The sequence below is a fragment of the Pleurodeles waltl genome, chromosome 10, assembly GCF_031143425.1.
Source record: "Pleurodeles waltl isolate 20211129_DDA chromosome 10, aPleWal1.hap1.20221129, whole genome shotgun sequence".
In the NCBI taxonomy this organism is placed as follows: Eukaryota; Metazoa; Chordata; class Amphibia; order Caudata; family Salamandridae; genus Pleurodeles; species Pleurodeles waltl.
In genome coordinates, this window is record NC_090449.1 from 1,010,948,517 (window position 1) to 1,010,971,012 (window position 22,496).

General features: G+C 43.7%; 1 protein-coding gene across 1 annotated transcript in view; it reads right to left on the bottom strand.

Moving 5' to 3' along the window:
- TOPBP1 (DNA topoisomerase II binding protein 1) overlaps nucleotides 1-22,496 on the bottom strand; it is a 287,854-nt gene that overhangs the window by 181,808 nt on the left and 83,550 nt on the right. Inside the window, exon 14 of the mRNA XM_069211909.1 lies at nucleotides 9,057-9,352. Coding sequence (XP_069068010.1) covers nucleotides 9,057-9,352 — 296 coding nt within the window. The remainder of the gene's footprint in view (nucleotides 1-9,056; nucleotides 9,353-22,496) is intronic.

Sequence of the window (22,496 nt, forward strand, 5' to 3'; positions counted from 1 at the left end):
GACACCTCCTTAATGATCCAGTTCTCCTGTTTATGACCGCGCTCTATTTGCTAATGTTACAGACTCTCAGTGCAGCATTTGATAAGCTGGGTTGGGTGAGCATGGAACAGAAGACACATTTCCATCCTGAGCCTTTGCTCCAACTCTCCTAGAGCAGGGCAGTTTCCTATTTTTTTCTTGTAGGTCCCAGTACCATAGAGTAGCCTTGCTTGTTTACATTGGTGCTGCCCATTTTTACATATAAGCTCCTAAAGTGTCTAAAGAGAGGAGATGACTACTTTCTTTGCAGTTCTGTACAGCGCACACAAGTCCTGCGGGTTTCCCAGCGCTTTACATAGTAATGTATCCATAACATACCAACAAAGATCTTTATCACTACAGACCGATAACAGTTAGTCATATATGTGAAAATCGTGTCCAATTAAGTTTAGATTGAGCATTTATGGAAAGAGCCGGCGAGCTGGGAAGGAAGGATTGTGTATCAGTAAGGAGGGCGTTTAATTACAGATACTGCATAATACATATTTGAAGGAAAAGATATATAGCTGAGGTAACCAAACATTATTATTTCTGTTGAATAGCGATGTGTTGGAATTAGGCTATTTTAAGTCTCAGAGAGGTCCAGCTCTTGTATATGGGGAAGCTTTGCTGCAAAGTTGGATTGCAAAATGAAAAGATGTTTGATGGAATGCTGAACTATGTCAAACATTCACCTCCAGTCACAGTTCTGGGCCTAAAGCCATCGTTTTTTTGCTCACCACTCTGTTCCAATTTTGGCCTACCCATATGCAAATCAGTCTTGGCCCTGCTCCCCATGGGAAGAGTCCAGCCGGAACTGCCAGGCCAGGTCCTCTCTGGACTCGAAAACAAGCATCCTGGGACCGGTTTTGGGGCATCACCCCTCGTCAGCCAGACTAGCTTGAATCCAGTGGCATAGTGAGCACAGGGCCCACGTATGGGCATATCCTTCTCACGTAGAGTAACAAATGCAAAAATAATAACTGATGGGTGGAATGCTGAACAATGTCAAACATTCACCCCCAGTCACAGATCTAGGTTTAACTCCATTGTTTTATTACTCACCATGCCATTTCAGTTTGGACCCAGCCATATGCAAATCAGTCTTGACCCTGCTGCCCATGGAAACAGTTCAGCCCGAACTGCCAGGCCAGGTCCTCCGTGGACTGTAAAGAAGCATCCTGGGACTGGTTTCAGGGTATCAGCCCTCATCAGCCAGGCTAGGTGTTCGAGCTGGACTGTTCCCCTATTGCTGCCAGGAGGTGACACTCAAATAACTGTCAATTTTGAAGAGTTGTTTCTTGAAAAGTAATCCCCTTTTCCAACTTATTATTATGGCTTCTTCACCATCACAGTCCTTTGAAATTCCATTGTTAGCTTTAACTGTCTACATGTGCCTTAACTACATACTTAAGGAACTAGATCTAGGACATCACCCTCAGTATTGATCTCAGTGCAGTGAACTCTGCGAATTCCTTGGACATACACTAAAGCATGTGAACTTTCTCCTCCAAAGGGCTCTGCTTTGCCATTTTCGAATCGAGTTAGCTTTTAGAAATGTCACCTTCTGTACTAAAACAAGGCAGTACGTTCATACATTCAGTTCAGAGAAAGGAAGGATGGGAGGGTCGGTGAGGAATCTACAGTTAGATTGAGTCTCTACTAAAAAGAGTGTTACAAAGAGTAAATAACTTCTTCTACTGACAGAGATTTCTAACCACAGATTCCTAAACTTCTGAATAGACAACAAGGCAGTGCCTCTAGGGTGGTGGGTCTGTAATTTGACACAAACCAAAAAAGTCCTGCAGGACCACAGAGTGCTCTTTCCTATGGGCACGAATGTTCAGACAACACAGATTCATGAATGTCTGGAGGGATGCTCATGTGGCTGACTGGTAAATGTCCAGAACAGGCACCCCACGTGCTAACACAATGTTAGCAGCGTTCGCTCTGGTTGAGTGAGCCCGTAAGCCCACCAGGGACTGCTTTTTGGCCAGGGCGTAGCAGATCTCTTTGCAGAGCACTATCGAGCAAGAGATGATCCTCTTCTACACTGTCTTGCCCTTCTTTACTCCACCAAATCAAATATCGAGCTTATCATCCACCTGTTGGTCTTTCATACTATCAATAAAGAAACCAAGAGACTTTTTCGGAGCCAAACGATGGAGTATCTTCTCCTCCTTAGAGGGGTGGGGTTGAGTAAAAAAATGCCAGAAGAGTGATGTTCTGCTCGACATGGAATGGAGTCACAACCTTCGGGAGAAAGGAGGCTTGAGTCTGTAGAACCAGGTTATCTGGGTAGATAGTGGTGGGTTGACGAAGAGGACTTGTTGTCGGCATCTCCCATTTGGTGACTACTCCATCAAAAAACCTGAAGGACCTTGCCGCAAAAGTTGATAATGTTCATTAATGTCAACGCATAAATTAGCGGCCTAACTCCATTGGGCCATAAAAGTTTAGAGCTACAGATGTCCCTACATTCTCAAACGTTCTGTCATTACCAATTTTGCGGGTGAGTTTAGTTTCCTGATGGTTTGGCATAGTTTGCATGCTTGAATGGTGTGTGCTCATCCAGAGATTCCAGCTCACCTGTCTCCATGTCTGTTGCATGTGCTTTAGCTCTAGTCTCTGTTCTATACAGTTGTAGTGATTTTGTCAAATCCATTGGTTCCTTCAACTAAACCCGGTATTTCCTTGAAGAACATCCTTCCATTACTTCTAATCTTATTGTTTCTTCATTGTTGAACTTGTGAAAACCACAGTTTTCCAGCTTGTATAGTCATATTGTAATCATGCTCTTTATAACCAATATTTCTTTGTGGGTCAAATCTTTTTTTAGGCATCTTATTAGTCCTTCATATATCTCTATTTAACCAGTCAGATAGGTTACGAATAAATCTTCAACATCATCTCTTATTACATTTAAAAACATATCTTGTGCTTGTTGCTCATCATGCACTTGCACATGGCTTGTAAATGCTGCTGAAACCTGTGCAACAATTCTTCCCCTCTTGCACCTCTGTTCTGCATTTCTGGCTGTAAAATGTAGGTGTGTGTGTCACCAAAACAGGCTGTACTTAAAATCTCTGTACAATCAATATAATCCTTTAGGAGCCTTCCCAACCTTGCAAAATAGACACCACACGTTTTTGAATACTCTTTCCAATATTCCTATGGACAGTTGCGCTTGTTTTCAGCATTGAGTGCTGTAAGAAGGTGAGTTATTGGATGAGAGGTGTGAGAGTCCCACTCAAAAAACACAATCCTTGTCAGGGTGAATCACACAAGTCACTAAACAAACCTGTGCTCACCCTCTGGTAACTTGGCACAAAAACAGTCAGGCTTAACTTTGTGTGCTGCATAAATACTTCAGACCTTTCCTTCAACAGTAAATAAAGTAAAAAACCTAATACAAGAAGAAAACAATTCAGAAAAGCAGAGCCAATTTTAATAAATAAAATGACACCAAAATGAAAATAAATAAATCAAATCAGTAGAAGAGAGTTATGATTTTTCAAACTTTCAAGTGGAAATAGCACAAAATAGCACCAAATAGCACAAAGTGCAACGCATAGTTTTCTGGTTGTGTTGGATGGGGTCAAAGACACGAGGAGATTGTTGTTGTGCAAGGAGGAGGTCACTTCTGGAGCTCTGCGTTGGTGAGAGACGTTTGGTGCAAAGAGCAGGTCGCCGCTGGAGCTTAAAGTTTACAGGAGGTGCAGTAATCGTTGCTGCCGCAAGGAGTCTGCTCACGTCTACTAACTGGCACAAAGAGCCCCAAACATACAGATTTCCCCTATAGTTCAGTTTTAAAGCAGGAGTACAGTCTGATGCCAGCCAACTGTCCAGAACCTAAAGGGGGGGGGGGAGATAATTCTTGGGGATCAGGACTCACTCCAGCAGAGGTGAGTAGAAAGACTCAGGCAGGTCCAGTTTGTCCTAGTCAGCTTTCCGGTTGCAGGGAAGGCCTCAAAACCATTTGGTGTCCCTGTAGCTCAAACAGGTGGTCAGTCAACTGACCTTTGAAATCACTTCTGGGCATCCTGAGTTCAAGCCAAGCAGGTCAAGTCTTCCTTGTTCAGACAGCAGGGCAGTCCCTTCTTATGAATCTTCCACTGGTTGTGGAGTGTTCTGATGAGCGGTTCTGAGGAGAGGTCCAGGAGTATTCTGATTAGAGGTTATGAGGATGCCACTTTTATACCAAGTGTCTGTGTGTGTGTGGGGGGTGAGGGGGTGTCACTCTCAGTGTCTATCCCTAAGTTGGTTCTGGTTAGTTATGTCCCTTCCCCTGAGTTTGGCTTCAAACTATCAGTGTTTTCCTTCAGCGACCCTTTGAAGCTCAAAGGGCCACGTACAATAGCCCAAGCCATCCTGCTCAGTAGAGGAACACCATGCCCCACACCTGTGTGTAAAGAATACACTTCACACCAAAAGAGAGCCATTTTTAGTCATGAGGCCCTGGACACGGGCAGAAAGTCACATTTGGTTTAGGCAGAAAAAAATGGCAATTTTCTAAAAATGCAATTTTCCTGAAAAGTAGCGTAAAACCAGCTTTACTGTTAGAATATTTTAAATGGAAATGAGTGTAAGAGTATTTCTCTGTGGGTTTCCAAACTGAAGTTAATATGTGTAACAAGGTAATAAGTGTAACAGTGTAACCCAGTGTTAGCATAAGGGAGAGATAGCCTTGCTACAGTGAAAAACAACTATAGAGGTTTTTCCTACCAGGACATGTGAAGCTTAAATACATGTCCTGCTTTTTCAATATCATATACCCTGCCTTATGAACCCTTAGGGCCTTCCTTAGGGGTGAAGTGTATTAAAAAAGAGGATTTCCGTAGAAAGGTTTATTTTCCCAGGTTGAAATGGCAGTATAAAACTGCCCTCCAGGCTGCAGTGACAAGCCTGAGGCATGTTTTACGGTGCTACTTTAGTGGATAACACAGTGAGTGTGGCAGCCAATTTGTAGCATTTAATTTAAAGGCCCTGGGAACATGTAATACCATTTAATATGGACTTATCAGTAAATTAAATGTGCCAACTAGGAATATAACAATTTTACCATGTTTGAGGGCGAGAGCAAAAACACTTTGTAAGTAGGTAGAAGAACGACAGTGCACAAAGTACAAAAGCAAACAAAAACAAGTATAGTAAGAAATAGGGTTGTGAAGACAAAAAGTCTGGGAGAATACCATCCTAAGGATGTCAGGTCTAACAAGTCAAATACACTGTTGATCAGGCCCTGCTAGTTAAGCGTTACACTCCACAGCTTTTCAGGTATTGGGCATCTTACTGTTCTCCATCATACCAAAACCTGTGGAGTCAATCATTAATGCTCACACTGTACTCCCCACTGGTGGGTAATTTAAACTTCCCAACTATCTTGCAGTACTAAGCATTCAGCACATCACAACCATTAACATGAACTGCCATTTCCAAACACCAGAAGTCAGCTTAAAAGGAAACGTAGAAACTCAATATCACCTTGCGCCAATAAGATGTAAATGGCACATACAGATATGCAAGACTTATAACCAATCTGTTCCCTAACATAATGAACTTCACAGTTAGTGGGAAGCAATGTAATTTTTTTTTAACAGAGGCACTAACCTGCGTCATGATGTCTAAGGCTACATATCCAGCACCTTCACTCCAACTCCCAGGTCTAAAATTCAAGACACTGGTGAGCATCTCTCATGAGCAAGTTGTGCTGCAATACCCCAAAGCATCATACCCTCTTCCAGCGTCAACTGACTCGCATGGGAGAGGAAATCCCCCATTTACCTGGTGCTTAGATTTGTGCCAAGACCTTTGTTCATTGTACTGACCACAGTGCTAACAAGAGCTGCGTCATCTCCTCTGGTCACTCCCTGTTTAGCGGCATAAATATGAGGAATGCACACAGGACACACCAAATGCATGATGTATTCTGCGCCACAGGCAACTTAATTTAGAAACCAGACAGCACACTCCCCAACACTGCTCTTTATGTCATCGCTCATGTTATTACTGCCTGAAACTTCATGGGTCATTACTTACCGTAAGCGAGATTACCTGCCTTTTCCAATGTCTACACAGAACTGTTTTCACAATACTATCTCAAAGTGGTGTCTTTATAGCACTGTCTCCATATCACTGTGCCTAAGCTTACCACTCTACACTGGGACACACGACCTCTGTTTGCAACTCCTCTTAGCTGGCTCCATGTCAGACCTTGCTCGCCCTCCTCACTGGGCTCCTGGCCAGCAGAAAGTGCTGACACCACTTAACAGAGGATTTGAGAGTGAGCCGCCCCGGACTAGTCCTCCTTTGTTAGAGGTCAATCTTCCTTATAACAAAAAGCCTCTTTCTCTCCCAGAAATTGCTATCAACTACCACCAGAGACATACTGCATCTGCATAACAACCAGCTTCCAAAATGTTGAAGTTTGAGGGCAGGGTCTGTATTTCATATTACGCCTTTATGCTCCAGCAACAGCAGGCAAACTCTATCAGGGATCTATCCTGCCTCCAAAACTCCATCTCCTATATTCCCCTGCAGACCACACACCAACATTCTACTATGTCCTTCACTCTCAGCAATCCAGGAACCAGCTCAGACATACAGGGAACGGGAAGACACAGGTTAGTACAAAGATACCAGCAATTTAAAAGGCTAATGGATTTGCAACAGCAGCTTCTACAATGGGGGACCTCAGTAGTTTTTCAGAAAAGTCCTTGGATGTCTAAGACTTGTCATCACGTTTAAGAGCCTTATCGCTTTCCTGCCTCATAACGGACAAGCACACTGGCCAAACTGTTATTGGCCCCTTTCACCTAATTTATTTGATTTTACTGCGTACAAAATTACAGGGAAAAATGTCTTAAGAAATCCAGTCGTAAGACTTTATCCATCCTAAAGATTGCCCATCCTTGTCCAATCTGAGCCCATTAGCTACTAATTTCTCTATTTTTCAACTGTTATGTTTTAAAGATATCGTGTCTTCTGTCCAATGGCAAACCTTCAATACCACCTTGTGATCTGTGCCCACCTACAACAGTTTAAAGCGCAGACACCAGTATCTTCTGTAGATCTGTACAACTCCTTTACTTCCAAGTTGGTGTCACAGGCACTGAACTTATTAATCATCACACATCCTTTGCAAGTCTCACCAACTACCTCTGTACGATCATGGTATCAAAGCAGGATGATCCGAAATAATAGGTGGCTGCATCTCATTTTACTCTGCTGCATTCAGAGCCTTCAACTATGCACACCTCTGACATCAGATATCCAAGAGAATTATACTTATTAGGATAAGGGTATTATGAAAGATTCCACTCTAAGTTAATTCAGCTTCTGAGTTAGGACCGGTGAAATTAATGGCTATGGACCCTACCTTCTCTCAGCTTTTCTATAGTATTTATCTGTCACAGGTAGCTTAACCTCTTCCATCCCCAGGCTCAAATTTCCCATGCAGAGTAACAACATCCAAATCAATCATAACTTGAAAGACTCAAATGAGACATTCACATCATTAAAACGCATGTCTATCAGTGATACAATGGAAAATCTCAGTTAAGGTTCACAAACTGAATTTTGTAAGCAGCAATTATTTTTTCCCACCAGCTTGCCTTTCCCTCTGGGATTGCTGGGTTAAATATAAGGGAATTGGAGCAAAACCTAAAATGTTATTAAGAAACCTGGGACTACCAATTGAAACTACCCTATATTCCCAGTTATTCAAAGACCAGGCTTATTTGCTAACACTAATATCCAAGAGGACTCAATACTACGTTACTGTGGTTAATCTATAAACCTGAAATAATCATAGTGAGCCAGAGTAGGTCAACCATGTCATTTACACACAGAGATTTTCATGTTACAAATTTGATAAACAAAGCCCAAAATCTTAGCTTTGTAATCCAATCCATAAAAAGGTCCAATGTACATAGCACAGAACACATTTAAGAGAACAACCATGACTAGTGACCCAGTGTGGTGGAAGGATGCCCATTATTTGCATCAATTATTTCACGCAGAGCAGAAACTACAGAGTTTATATGTTCTGAAGAAACCTGCACCATCACCTGCCACTTGTCAAACTCTCTCCTTCAGGTCAGAAAGTCTTACACAACAAAGATGCATCGAAGCTTTTAAATGCTTAGCAATGAAGCTTGTGTTTTAACAAATTTCTTCTTGAAAACTCCTCTTTCTTTGGGTTCTTACTCGGGATCTGCACATTAGGAAAGATACCAGCTACCTTTGACTGTTGTAGCGGAAAAGACCACACTATTCGAAATCTTCATTATCAGTCTCCTCTACTTCGTCCAGCAGTGCTCCACTTTCCAACAGCATGTCAGTATGCGAGTACAGAATAGTACTTTTAAAATGAGGCACATGTAATCACCATTCAGTGCCCCTTTTAGTTGAACTATTCCTACAAATCTAATTGTGCCCCTCTTCCCCTTCTGTTCAATAAAAGTACAACACTCAGAAAAAATCAATAGTTCAGAAAAAGCAACAGTAGCCCCCGCATAAAGGTACTCACCTCAGCTCAATGAAACAGTCTTACCAAAATAACAGATAAACATCGACCAAAGCCCACTTGTAAAGATGATGCTATTTCAAGAGCTTTCTTATTGACCCTTGATTACAAAAGATAAACAGCCAAACCAGTGGTCAATGTTGTTTTATTATTCAGCCACAGAGCGCATTTTCCCTCAGGCAAGGCTGCAAAAGCCTTAAGGGAATGAAGTATACAAAGAAAAAGCCTAACTTATGTGTAAAATTGTGCATTTTCCGCTGTGGACTCATGGGGACATTCTATCAATACAAGATCTGTATTAGTAAATACTGACCATTGGAAGTGCTCTTGGAAACATAAAACTGTCACTCCTGGGATGTTTGTTAATACCCAAAAGGCCAGAAATGTACTTCCAAAGTAGAATATATTTCAGACTTACTAAAGCCAGGTTTCGTAAATACAGCCCTCTGTATTTTTACACACATAAGACTTATGATATCGAGCTGCATATAAAAAAGAAATGTAAACATACCTTCACATCAAAGGATGGCTTGAAGAGCTTATCCTTGGAGAGGAACTTTGATGGTGTATCTAAGTGAAGAGATGGTTCTTTCTGAAGTACACCCCCTTTCACTTCAGGAGATGGAATCTTGTTGTGCTGCAACATCACTGATTGGAAAGCTTTGCTCTGGAAGCGGTTCATATCAAGAGGAGTTATAGCTGCTTTTTTTAGGCATTCCAAGCGATTAATTGGTCGTTCTGGTGTGTCTGAAGATATTTTAGGTATTTCTGGTGGATACATTGGGCACAGAAAATTGTCTTCTTTATCTTAAAAAGAAATAAACAAGAAAAACATTAACCCTTTGATTGCTAAACCTCCCCAGCACCCCCACACTAAGCCTTTTTTTTTGGCTCTTTGGGGTAGTTTGCGCTTAGGCCCCCATAACGTTTTGTCCACATAAGCTATCCATGCCAAATTTGCACACTTTATTCCCGAACATCCTGGGGATTCTAAAGGCACCCAGGGTTTGAAGGTTTCCCTAGAGGGGACCGAGAAATTAGCCAAAATACAGCTAAATTTGGGGAGTTTTGGAGGAAAAATGGGAAAAGGTGCTGCAGGAGAAAGTGTTTGTATTTTCTTCCCTGCAAATAGCATCAATGAAGGGTTTGCAGTGCTAAAATTAACATCTTCAAAGCTTTCAGGAATAGGAAGACTTAAATAAAAAAAAAAAAACACAAATGTTTTCAACACAGTTTTGGCATTTTACTGGGACATAGCCAATTTATCATATTTTTTGTGCTTTCAATCTCCTTCCAGTTAGTGGTAGAAATGGGTGTGAAACCAATGGTCGATCCCAGAAAGCTAAACATTTCTGAAAAGTAGACAGAATTCTGAATTTAGCAGTGGGTAATTTATGTAGATCCTTCAATGTTTTCCTATAGAAGCTAACAGTTGAAATAAAAGAAATATTGAAATTGAGTTGAAAAAAACAGCCATTTTTGTCTACGTTTTCATCTGTGACTTCTAACTAGGGCAGATGTTCAAAATCAATATACCATTACATCTGCTGGGCGTTTCTGGTTGTGGAGATATATAGGGCTTGTAGGTTCACCAAGAACCCTTGGTACCTAGAGCCAATAACCGAGTTGCACCTTAAAATAGTTTTCATTATGTAGTGGGTAAACCGTAATTATTTGGTAACAAATAAACAGTGAATAATATGTATCAAGGAAAACTATGCATCTTCGAAATGGCCACAAGATATGGAGTTTAGAAACAGTGGTTATGTGCACATCTCTGAATTTGTGGATAGCCATTCTAGCATGTGAATTAGAGGGCATTTTTCAAAATGACTTCTTTCTTACACACTTCTTTACGTCTGGAAGGCGCAAATGCAGAGAAAAACAATTGGTAACACCTGTTATACTATTCTGTGTTCCCCTAAATCTCCCAATAAAAATGGTACTTCACTTGTGTGGGTAGGCCTAGTTCCTGTGACAGGAAACAGCGCAAAACACAACTCAGACATAGCACATTTTTCCACTAAAACTAACCCTTTTCTTGCAATGCACATAGCTGTGGATGTTGGGATCTAGCTCAGCCGGCACCTAGGGTTTTTGAAAATCAGACCCCTGAGAATTCCAGGATGGGGCGACGTGTGGCTCTCACCATGTTCTGTTACCCAGAATCCCTAGCTAACCTCAAATTTGTCTTAGAAAACACATTCTCCTCACATTTCTGTGAAATGGGAGCCACAAACTTCCTTTCACCCGGCATTCCCCCAAGTCTACCGAATAAAATGGCACCTCACTTACGTGGGTAGATCTAGTGCTCGTGAAAGGGAACTGCCCAAAACACAACATGTATGCAGCTCTTTTTCCACTGAAAACTGAATTTTTTCCGATATGAGTAGCTCTAGATTTTGGACCACAGCACAGCCCACATCTAGGGAAACCTAGCCAACTGTACATTTTTATAAAGACAAGAAATGTAGGGGTATCCTGAGTGGGATGACTTGCGTGGCTCTCCTCACATTTGTTTACCAAGAATCCCTTGCAAACCTCAAAATGTTTGGGAAACAAAAAACACATTTTCCTCACAATTCCGTGATGGAAAGCTCTGGAAACTGTGGAAAGCCACAAACTTCCTTCCACCCGGCATTCCCCCATGTTGCCTGATAAAAGTGGTACCTCACTTGTGTGGGTAGAACTAATGCACGCGATAGGAAACAGCCCAAAACACAACATGTATACAGCACATTTTTCCACTGAAAACTGACCCTCTTTTCCCGATGTGGGTAGCTCTAGATTTTGGACCCTAGCTCAGCCAGCACCTTGGGAAATCTAGCCAACCTATACATTTTTGAAAACTAAACATCTAGGTGAATCCAGGATGGTGTAAATTGCATGGAGCCCATTAGGTTTTCTTACCTCAAAGTGCCCTGCAAACCTTAAACTTTTCCTGAAATCACCCATTTTCCTTACATTTTTGTGATGGAAACTTCCGGAAGCTGCAGGAATCCACAAAATTCCTACCACTCAGCATTGCCCCACATGTGCCTATAAAAACGCTGCCCCACCTGTGTGGCTGGACCTAGTGCAGCAACAGGAACGGATCAAACCAAGGACAATGAGATCGCTTGCGTGGAGACTCTTATTGACCTGGGTGCAATCCCTTTTGCAGTGCAATGTGGATAATAAAAATGGTGTGGGGTGCATCTGAAGCACACCACCCTGGACTTTCCCAGATGTCTACTTTTCAGATGTGACTGGGTCTGGTAGGGTTTTTCAGGTAGCAGCCTACCCAAGCCCAAAAAGTGCACCTGCTCACTACAGCAAGTGGGACGATATTGGGAGTTAGTCAGGCTCTGCTGACCCATATGTGAAATCAAAACCCAAGAGAGTAAAATCTCATTTTCCTTGCCATTGGGATGAAATGTTATAGTCCGAGGGGGGAGGGAGGGCCCATTTTGGGGGCGGGGGCATTGTCTTACCGATTCCAGGCAGCCCCCACCCCTAATAATCCCTTGTGCCTCTTAGGCTTTCTGCCCACCCGGGGGTAGATCAGGGACTATTGCCCCATCTGTCCCCTATGCCGAGGCAGAACGACTGTGCCCATTTGTTTTTTATTAGGGTGGAGGCATTGCCATGCCAATACTGGGCAGCCCCTACCTCTGCACTAATAAAAAATAAAAAAGATAAAAAACCTGCGGCCGAGTAGGCTTTCTGCTCCCCCTTGGGGTGGGGGTGTCAGAACAGGAACTATTGATCCCCATCTGCCACCCCAAGGGGGTGCAGAAACTATGTGCACATTTTTTTGGGGGGGGGTTTGGGGGTGGTTATTGAGAGGGCCATCATGGCTCACCCCCACCCCTACACTAATGAAATAAATAATTCCCTGGTGTCCTAGTCGGCTTTTTGCTTCCTCTGGTGGGTGCAAAAACACTGAATTGAGCCCAAAACAATTAGGGTGAGCAAAAACCCTTGCCCAAGGGGCCGGCTCCCCCTCCCTGATGTCTAGCAGGTTGATACCCAAGCAGGGATCAACTAAGGAGGGGTACCACTGGAAAGAGATGATATCTCTCCCATCTGCCTCAGTGCACAGGGGGCTGAGATAGGCCCCTGAGCACCGAGACAGTGAAAGTGAAATGAGCGGATCAGCTCATTACACTTTCAGTTTCAGTGAAATGACTTCAACGTGCTGCGCACTGATCCTCATTTCTTTCAACAAAAGCAACAGCCTCAGGGGATATGGAAGCTCTGCCCCATTTCCCAAGGCTGTTTTGTTCTAAAAGAAATCCCTCTGGTGCTCGCACCAGGGGAATTTCAAGCGCCATGGGCACGGATGGTCAGGAGCCATCTGATGCACAGAACTGGTTAACTGTTCTATGTCAGTTTCTAAAATGTCAACAGAGAATGAGAATGGAAATACATCTCAACATCAAAATACTTCAGATACACACTCAGAGCAGAGGAGAAAAGCTGGTTTTCTGAAGACCTAAGGAAGGGTCTTGTTGTAATTGAAACACAATCCTCTTGTACCAAGAGTATGGTGTTATTTTTTATTTTATTGTTTACACAGGTTTGTGTACATGCAAAACCTATACAAATACACCTGAATGCAGGCTGGATTTAGCGCTGGCGGTGCCCAGTGCGACAATCTTTGTTGGGGCCTTAAGGAACATGGCTCTTTATATGATGTATCAAAATCAGCCATATCGATCAGAATCCAGGGACAGAGGCCTGCTCTAGCAATCCCAATGTGCTCTGTTAGGGGGTAGTGTGGTCGCAAGGCCTTAGGATTTTCAGAGAGTAGTGTGAGACATCTGCAAACACACACAGTCAATAAATACATGACTCAAGCAGGAGATCCATACAAAATGTACAAAAATAACAAGTATCATTCCTATATGTTTAGGCACCAGAATCAATACGATGAGGTAAAGTAGGTTTTGCAAGAAAAATACTTTCAGGTTTCAAAAGTCGACAGTGCATTTTTCAGAAGCGGCAATGCTATCCTATAGAGAGAAAAACAAGTACTTCATTCAAGTATAGTACAGTGAAGTATGAGACCAATCTTCTGAACATATTAAGAGTATTGGGCAAGGGTCAAGGCCATACCAACAGGTCACATTTGGCGGACAGGTGCAGAGGAGTAGTACGGCGATGTGTGCCCAATGTTAGTCAACGGAGATTGGTCTGGTTGAAAACACGCTGCAGGTTTGGACTGGAAGTCCAGTCAAGGTGAACCAACAGCAGGGTTCAACTCTTGTGATGCTTGGGGACGCCTTAGGTCCTGTTCTTCACAGACCTAGGGAGACAGGTGCCGAGGTGTCTTGAGGCATCATGTTTTCTCCACTGGAGCACTTGCTGCTGAAGGGGCCTGCGGGCAGATGCTGCAGGTGGCATTGGTGAGTCCACAGTGGGCAAGTCCAAGGTGAACTTTGTCTCTGGAGTGCTGGGGGACCACAATGGCACTGTTGGTCCACTTCAACTTGGGCTGTGCGGCACGCGTACAGTAGTGCTTTCAGGTGTCTGGTTTTTAGCTGCTCAGAGTCTTCGCAGTTCTCTTGGGATCACTGCAAGATGCAGGAAAGTATCTCTGCTGCTCTACGGAGTTCCTGGATCTTTGTTGAAGACAGGCAGTCCTTCCAGTCTTTGGAAGCACAACAGCTGCAGGACGAGACAACTTTGGTGCAATTTAGCTGGAGCAGCAGACAGGCCGGCAAGGCTGGGTTCAGGTCAGGTGGTTCTTTCTTTGCTTTCGTAGGACAGCCGAACCGGATTTCCAGGTGCCAGGGGCTCCACTAAATTCTGAATTTAAGGGCATTTCAAAGCATTAAGGGTGGTGCCCAATTGGCTACTTACTCCTGGGGGTCACTACACCCCCTACGTAACCACTTCCTGTGGGAAGAGGGCATAATTCTGTCCCAGGGGTCCTAAATCTGCCAACACCAAGATGGCAGATTTCTAAATGTTGTGTCCACATCAGGCAGCTCACCTTAGGAGTGGGACTGGCCTTTGGGGTGAAAACACCTCTTTGAATTCAAAATTTCCCATCTGTCCAGGTGCCAAATGAGGCTGGAGGCTGAAGAGTCGGCACCTCTCCTTTGTGTGAACCAGATCTGCAAACCAAGGGCAGTGGGCTTCTTTGAAGCCCTCTCCCTTGGAATGCAGATTCGTAGGTCATCCTGTTGGGTGGGGTGTGTAAAATCCTCTCCGAGAGCAGGCTTTGTTTCTGACCGCCGGAAAGCAAAGGTTTTCACCCTTGGGGTTCAGAAGCATATCTAGTGGCGGCAGGCTGGCTAAAATTAGTCAGTGCGCACACTGGTTCTTGGTAGGTTTTCAGGGGGCACCTCTAAGGAACCCTCTGGGTTCATGTATCAATAAACCCATCAATGGGGGGGTTTAGTAATACAAGTTGTTTGATGCCAAACATCTCTTTTTTTCAGGGAAGCCATCATGTAGCTAGGGAACTAGTAGTCACCAGTTTCAAGCACATGTACTTAAAATGGCTTCATTGTTCACTCAATATGTCTAAGAATTGACAAAGACATAGCAGGGGCATATCTACCAGTGCACATATGTCCTCACATGTAATATAATGCACCCTGCCTTAGGGCTGTAAGGCCTTCTGTAAGGGTAACTTACATACAGTATTAGGGCACATGGCATACAGGCTATGAGCTATGTCATGTTTTTACTTTTTGCTGCACCAAGATACGCAGCCTGCAATGGCAGTCTGCCTGAGCTAGGTGAGGGGTCCCTGAGGGTGGCACAATACATGCTGTAGCCCATGGGGACCCTCTTTGGTGCCCATGCCCTAGGTACCAGGGTACCAATTACTAGGGACTTACGGGGTTGGGGGCAGCAAAGGTATTGCCGATTGGGGAACAATTGCACAGCTTTATAGGATAAAAGAGATCTGGCACTGGGGACCTGATTAGCAGGAACCCAGTGCACTTTCACTCAAAATTGCATCAAATACCAGGCAAAAACTGGTGGGTGACCATGTCAGAAAGGGGCTTACAAGGTGTAGGAGTCACACGTCCTCCGTACTGGTAGGCAATATATTGTAAAAGTGTTTGGTCTGGAGAAGCACAAACTCAGGTTTTAAAATGTAACACAGCAGTTGAGGTTGGCTTTACTAATAAGAACTTTTTTCCTACCCAAACACCTTTTTTAGCAACAGTAGGATAATGGAAGTGTGTGGAAAATGCATTTAATTCGAACACATACCTTGGAGTTTGCATTCAACTCCGGTGACAGTTCATAGCTCATTGTGTCCTCTTAGGATTGTAACTTATGAACTGCAAGTAACAAAATGATTGGTGACAAAAGCAGTAACCTGCTGAACTATCAAACTGTAAAAAACAGTAGATACTATACACTTGATCTCATATACAAATTATAATACACTTCATGAAAAGGGAAAAAACAGATGTGCAACAACACACTACATATCCAATAGTATTATGTACTCTTATCTATCATAGGTTGATTATACACATATATACAACTTAGTCATAAAAATAAGACACTTGATATGTACATCTAAATTACATGCAAAGGCCTTTCAAATCCACAATCACACACCTCACAGAAACCAAGCTAACTAACCCTTTATTGACAAAAATTGCAAAAAATAAATTTCAACAGCAAATATTATTTGCATCACCAGTAATATATATTGTAATGGCTTCATTCAGAATGTTCCAAATGCTCATCTCCTTTAATCCTCTTAATGGCTTATATCCGCAAATCAACCCAATTTTACATCACAAAACAAACTTTTCCTCTAGCAAAAAAAAAAGTTTGGTTTCGCTTTACCTTCCACCTTTACACCTACCCTTGATCAAGTGGGTCCCAAAATAGTTATTTTTGAAAACATACTATATAATTGCCTTAAAGCAGCCACCAGATACATACCACGCAAAGTATTTTAAGTTGTATATGAGATCACGTGCATAGTGTACACTGTTTTTTCACAATTTTTGTGCATTTTCTTCCTGGGTTGGAACTCATATTAGCATGGGGCCCATTTCTTTGCAGTAATTACCCGCTGAGCTATCTACATAAAATATGATTCTGTGATCTGCACGGCACACGTTCTTTGCAGAAGGCACATTAACCCTCTGTCCTACTTTATTTGAGTCTTTTTCATAGACAAAACTGATCTCTCTCCAGCAAGTACATTAATCACCACGTTTTATTGTTACCTGAAAATTGATGGACGAACAAGGAACTCTGCAGCACATTTCGAAACCCATAATAGAAAAATTACAGCTGCCCCCTTTTCCCCCAAAAAGCTCAGCACACGGTGCGGTCGCACCAATCGGACCACCTTAAAGCCGGCCCTCCTTGCATGCATGCAAAAAAACACATACAAAGGAAAATGTGATATTTATTTATTTTTTAAACAGATGTTTTACTGTGAATGTGAGAAGTGGGGTGTGTCTGTACACGTGTGCAGGAAACACAACAAGCTCACACACTTGTCAGTTGAGGACTGTAAAAAAGTGTTGAATATGGCAGAGGCACAGATGCACAAACAGTGGCATAGAGACAGTGATGGGCATTATTTCTCATGTTGGCAAGGAGGATTTTCAATTATTATTTCCATCAAGACACAGTATTAAAAATGGCCTTTAACCATTTAGGGTGTAAATATATTTGTCAGCTGTGAATCCAACACTTTGTATGAGAACATATATTTTGTATATAGGCACAGGCATAATTTGGAGTTTTTGAGAAATAGTGTTCCTGGATCTTGTGACACAAGAAATAGAATGTTTCATAAGACCCCCTTCAAAACTGCATGTAAAGTCTAAAGTATCGTATCCAATGTCTTTTACAAATTGCACTGCAGAAAGGCATAGTTTTTCCAAAAATGTCCTGGTTGGGAAGGGGGAGAAGCCACAAATACTCCATGTAGAGGCAATGCCTTGGTTGTAAGCTCAATGCAATGTGGGATTAGGGCATATGTCTTTGCCCGGGCTACAAATCTCTGAAGGACACTATAATCAACAGTTTCTCAGGCACTTGTAAAATGAGCACAACCCTTTGTGACATGTCATTCATCTTCATTGCCTACTTTTGCTCTCAAAGGAAGATGGCTAGGTTAAAGGATCAGGCCGACTTTAGTGTAAGCTTATCTCAAGAAAAAGTCCTGATGGCAGAAAGTTGCACCTCAAAAACGAGCAGAGGCTTGTGCTGAAGTACCGCACACATCCTGCTGTCAAAGCAATTGTTACTTCTAGCTTTATCAGCTTTGTATGTCTTCAACACATCCTCTTTATTGAATTTACAAACCACCAAAAGTCATACAGAACAATTTACAATACGGCAACAGGAAGTTGCCCCAAAGCTGAAGAATTTTACTTGACAGTTGTTTTAGCCAGTAGTAATTACTTGATCTTTTAACAACAGAGCCCAGTACTGGACATCGTCTAGTCATCTAGTCTTCCCCACCCAGCATGTTGCACTCACCCTATTTTTTAACAACTCCACAGTGCTCCTTAGGAACCAGGGAACATTTCTTAAAATTTAGCTAGACAGTGGTTGAGCTTATATATGAACTTCTCATATGTTGAACATATCTCTTAACCAAGAGTAATAGATCGGAATGTCAGTGTCTTCCACAGTGTTAGCATTCTGATTTTTACTGCTGCCATAGATGTTGAAAGCCATCACTCAATACAGTCTGTAACTTCCGGGATGTTGTATATGTCATGAAGCAAAGCAGTCTATGCCATTAATGGACTTCTAATACAGCCTTAATGCCCGCAGCTGAGGGCTCTACCAGCTGTTAGAGACCCTTAAACAGAGTTATAGGCCTCAGCTGCAGGGGACCACATTGAGGGTATGATGTTCTAAATTACAAAAGGAATAATGGGCCAGATGTATCATCACGGCCCTTTGCGATTCGGTAATAGCGATTTTTAAGAAATCGCTATTACCGACTCGCAAAGTGCCATGTATCACATTTGCGATTCTGTAGTAGCGATTTCTTTAAAAAATCGCAAATGCTATTACCGAATTGCAAATTGCGATACCGTCCCCATTTGCAGGTATGGGCCTGTTGGCCCATAGCTGCGAATTATTTGCATTTCCAAGACTGCAATTTCTGAACCAGAAATCGCAATTTTGGAAATGCAAATCCCCAGGGTGCTGGGGGCCTATGGCCCCCTCTGCTGCACCCCAAAAATGTTTTGGGGGACATGTAAAGTACACACATGCCATAAGGGCATGTGTGCTTTACATGTTCAATTTAAAAATACATTTTAGATGCATTTTTAAATTTTGCACCAGGTTACCACCTGGTTGCAGTCCATGGTATTTAGCATTGCCTTGCGACCTGGAATTTGCGAATCACAAATTGCGACTCGCAATTTCCAGGTCGCAACGCAAGAAATCGCAATTTTAGCAATTTCTTATTTGTGGTCTGCGAATGCCTTTCATGCATTGCAGACCACTGTTTTGCACTCGCAAACGGCCGAATTTACTGATTCGCACAGTTTGCGAGTGCAAAATATTTTCATACGTCTGGCCCAATATTAAGACAAACATTGAAATGCTGGAGCAGAAGTCTTATACACGCCTTTATTATCCCTGGGCCACTTCATTGTCTTCAATGGAGCTCCCAACATTTCAATGTTCTAATATACAATTGGGCCTCCATATTATAAGGGCTAAAGTACCCCCACCATACATCATAAGGATACTGCAAGTCATTGAGGAGTTCTACAACCATATAGAGGAACAAGGCTGATGGGCGAGTTCCTTTATAAGGTTATGCAACTCCAAGGTGACTTGCAATATCCTTGTCATGTACGCTCGGGGTGGGGAGGGTAAATTTATCCCATATGATACATGGCCATCACCTTTCCTACAAACCACTTAAAACTTTGGTGTGTAACTCTTTCATATGAAAGAGCAAGCATGTTTGCAAACAAAGAATAAAAATAAAACCTCCAGTGCAAAATTAAACACATCAAAAACCTGTTAGATAGTTGCTGCAAACAGATATTAGATTCAGTTCAATAGTCAGTTTTTATTTTTTTTGTTAAAATGCTGCAGTTGCTCATAATGTGTAGAAATATGCAGAAAAATTCTGTCTGTTCTCTATCTAAGGAGTACAAAAAATAAAAATACTCTCCCTACTTAGCATTGTAAGCTATTAAAAGAGAGTAGAAAAAAGCAATGCATTGCTTTGACAAGCTGCTACAATTATGTTCCATTACCTGGCATGTCCTGTGTAGGAACCTGGCCTGGTGTGTGGTGAGCACCTATGGTATTATCACCTTATACCAGGTCCAGGTATCCCAGATTAGTGAGGTGTAGGCAGTGTCTAGGGAGCCAGGGCTCTCTGGAGGTAGCTGTGGATGAGCAGCCAAGACTTATCTAGGAGACATGCAAAGCTTATGCAACACCACTGTAGTCAAACAGCACTCACACACATGAAAGAACCACATGTTGTTACAAAAATAAAGGTACTTCATTATGGTAACACAAGTACTAAAATACTATATAGGCAATACCCCAACTGGAGGGAGGTAAGTAAACACACTTACTTACAAAAGTAAACACACTGTTACGTACACATTAGGAGTCAGTGATTAGCATAGAAGGTAACAGAAAACAGTGAAAGCAATAGACAATACTGAAGGCCCTGGGGGGGACCAAACCTTATCCTAAGTAAGTGGAATGCGAAAGTTGGGCCGCCACCCAAGGAAGTGGAATCAGTACATGGGAACTGGGGGAACTAGGAAACCCAGAAGGTAAGTACCAAAGTGCCCTCCGGCGACCAGGAGAAAAGAGGTAAGTATCTGGTTCTCCCCAAACCCACCAAAAGGACTTCAGAAGAGGATATTGCAAGACTCAGACAAGACTGCAAGAAACCATAGGTGGAATCTGGAAGAGGAAGACCCAGAAAAGAAGGGTGCCAAGACGAGCTCATGTTGGAGTGTCCAGGAGCCGCAACCCACCCGTCTGTGGATGCAGGAACAGGTCGAAGGTGGATGAGGAGGATCAGTATTGCAGCACTGGAGCAGCTGAAGAGTCCCTGAAGAGGTGCAGTCGACGTCCCACAATAGAAGAAGGAATGCAATCGATCAGTGGTGTGGAAAAACCACCAACAAGCCTTGGCAGAGGTAGATGTTGCTGAAGAAGACACGCAGAGCTGCCGGGGACCAGCAATCTCCAGGGGGACTCAACCCACATAGGGGAGTCCCGTTTGACCCTCAGCAGTGAGGACAGTCACAGAAAGAGAAGCCAGCCCCCACAGGGGACCCACAGGCAGCAAGCACAGAAGTCGCAGTGAGGCCCATCCACCACACCTAGAAAGAAGTCCCACGTCGCTGGAGAAACATGCAGAGGGCTGTGCGTCACAGGGAAGAGTGCTGGGGCTAAACAGATCCCTTGGAGGAGATGCCATCAAGCCTTGACAGCCGCAAGACATGTGTTGCACGGGGGTACCATCCTGCGTGGAGAGGCAAGGGCTTACCGTCTCCAAAGTTGTACAGCTGGTAGAGGGGAGCGAGGGTACCACTCCAGGCCACCATCTGTGATGCAGGATCCATGCAGCTCTGTAAGAGAGGAGATCCACGCAGCCGGTCAGTGTAGCAGTTGGTGCCTGCGGATGCAGGGGAGTGACTCCTTCACTCCAAGGGAGATTCCTTCTTGCTTCTCATGTAGACCGAAGACTTGTCACCCTCAGAGGATGCACAGCTACTGGAAGGAGCTGTGGAAACAATGTTGCAAGCAGAGTCGTCGCTGTGAATGCAGATTGTCAGTTCCAGGAGGGTCCAGTTGTAGTTCCAGTGGCCAGAAGGTGAAGTAGGCAATGCAGAGGAATCCTGCTGGAATCGTACACGTCAAATCTGAGGACCCACCTAAGAGGGAAACTCTAAATAGCCCAGGCAGGAGGATTGTCACCTAGCAGGGTGACCACCTATCAGGAGGGGGCTGTGATGTCACCTGCCTGTCCTGGCCACTCAGATGCTCCTAGAGGCCTTTGCCCACCTTGGATCCATGATGGCAGAATCAAGGGCCACGTGGAGGAGCTCTGGGTACCAACCCCCTTTCCATTGTTCAGTTTTGCACCAGAGCAGGGACTGTAGGTCCCTGGACTGATGCAGACCAGTTTATGAAAGGAGGGCACCAAATGTGCCCTTCAAAGCATGCCAGTGGATTGGGGAGGCTTTATCTCCCAAGCCATGTAACACCTATTTCCAAGGGGAAGGGTGTTACCTCCCTCTCCCACACGGAATCCTTTGTTCTGCCTCCCTTTGCTTGAGCTGGTAAATCAGTAGGAGGGCAGAAACCAGTCTGAGGGGTGGCAGCAGCATGAGCTGCCCGGAAAACCCCAGAAAGCTGGTAGGAGCAATGCTGGAGGTCCTCTAAGGAGCCCTCAGAGTGCATGGAATCATACAACAAACACTGGCAACATTATTGGGATATGATTCTGACATGTTTGATACCAAACATGTCCAGGTTCAGAGTTTCCATTGTGTACCTGGACACAGTACACGCATAAAATGGCGTCCCGCACCTATGAAGTCCAGGAAAATGGAGCTGGAGTTTATAGGGGCACCTCTGCTCATGCAGGGGTGCCCTCACACACCGGTACCTGCACCCTGCCCTCTGGGCTAGGAGGGTCTACCATAGGGGTGACTTACAGTGACCTGGTGCAGTGACCTGAAGTAAAAGGGTGCATGCACCTTTTCGTGCAGGCTGCAATGGCAGGCCTGCAGGCACATTTTACATGGCTCCCATTGGTGGCATAATACATGCTGCAGCCCATGGGGAACCACCGGTGCCAAAATGCCCTGGGTATCATATACTAGGGACTTATATGGGGCACCGGTACAGCAAATGTGGGGGGGGGGGGGGGAGTCCAAGCAACCACATTTAGAGGGAGAGAGCATAATCACTGAGGCCCTAGTTAGCAGGATCCCAGTGAACACAGTCA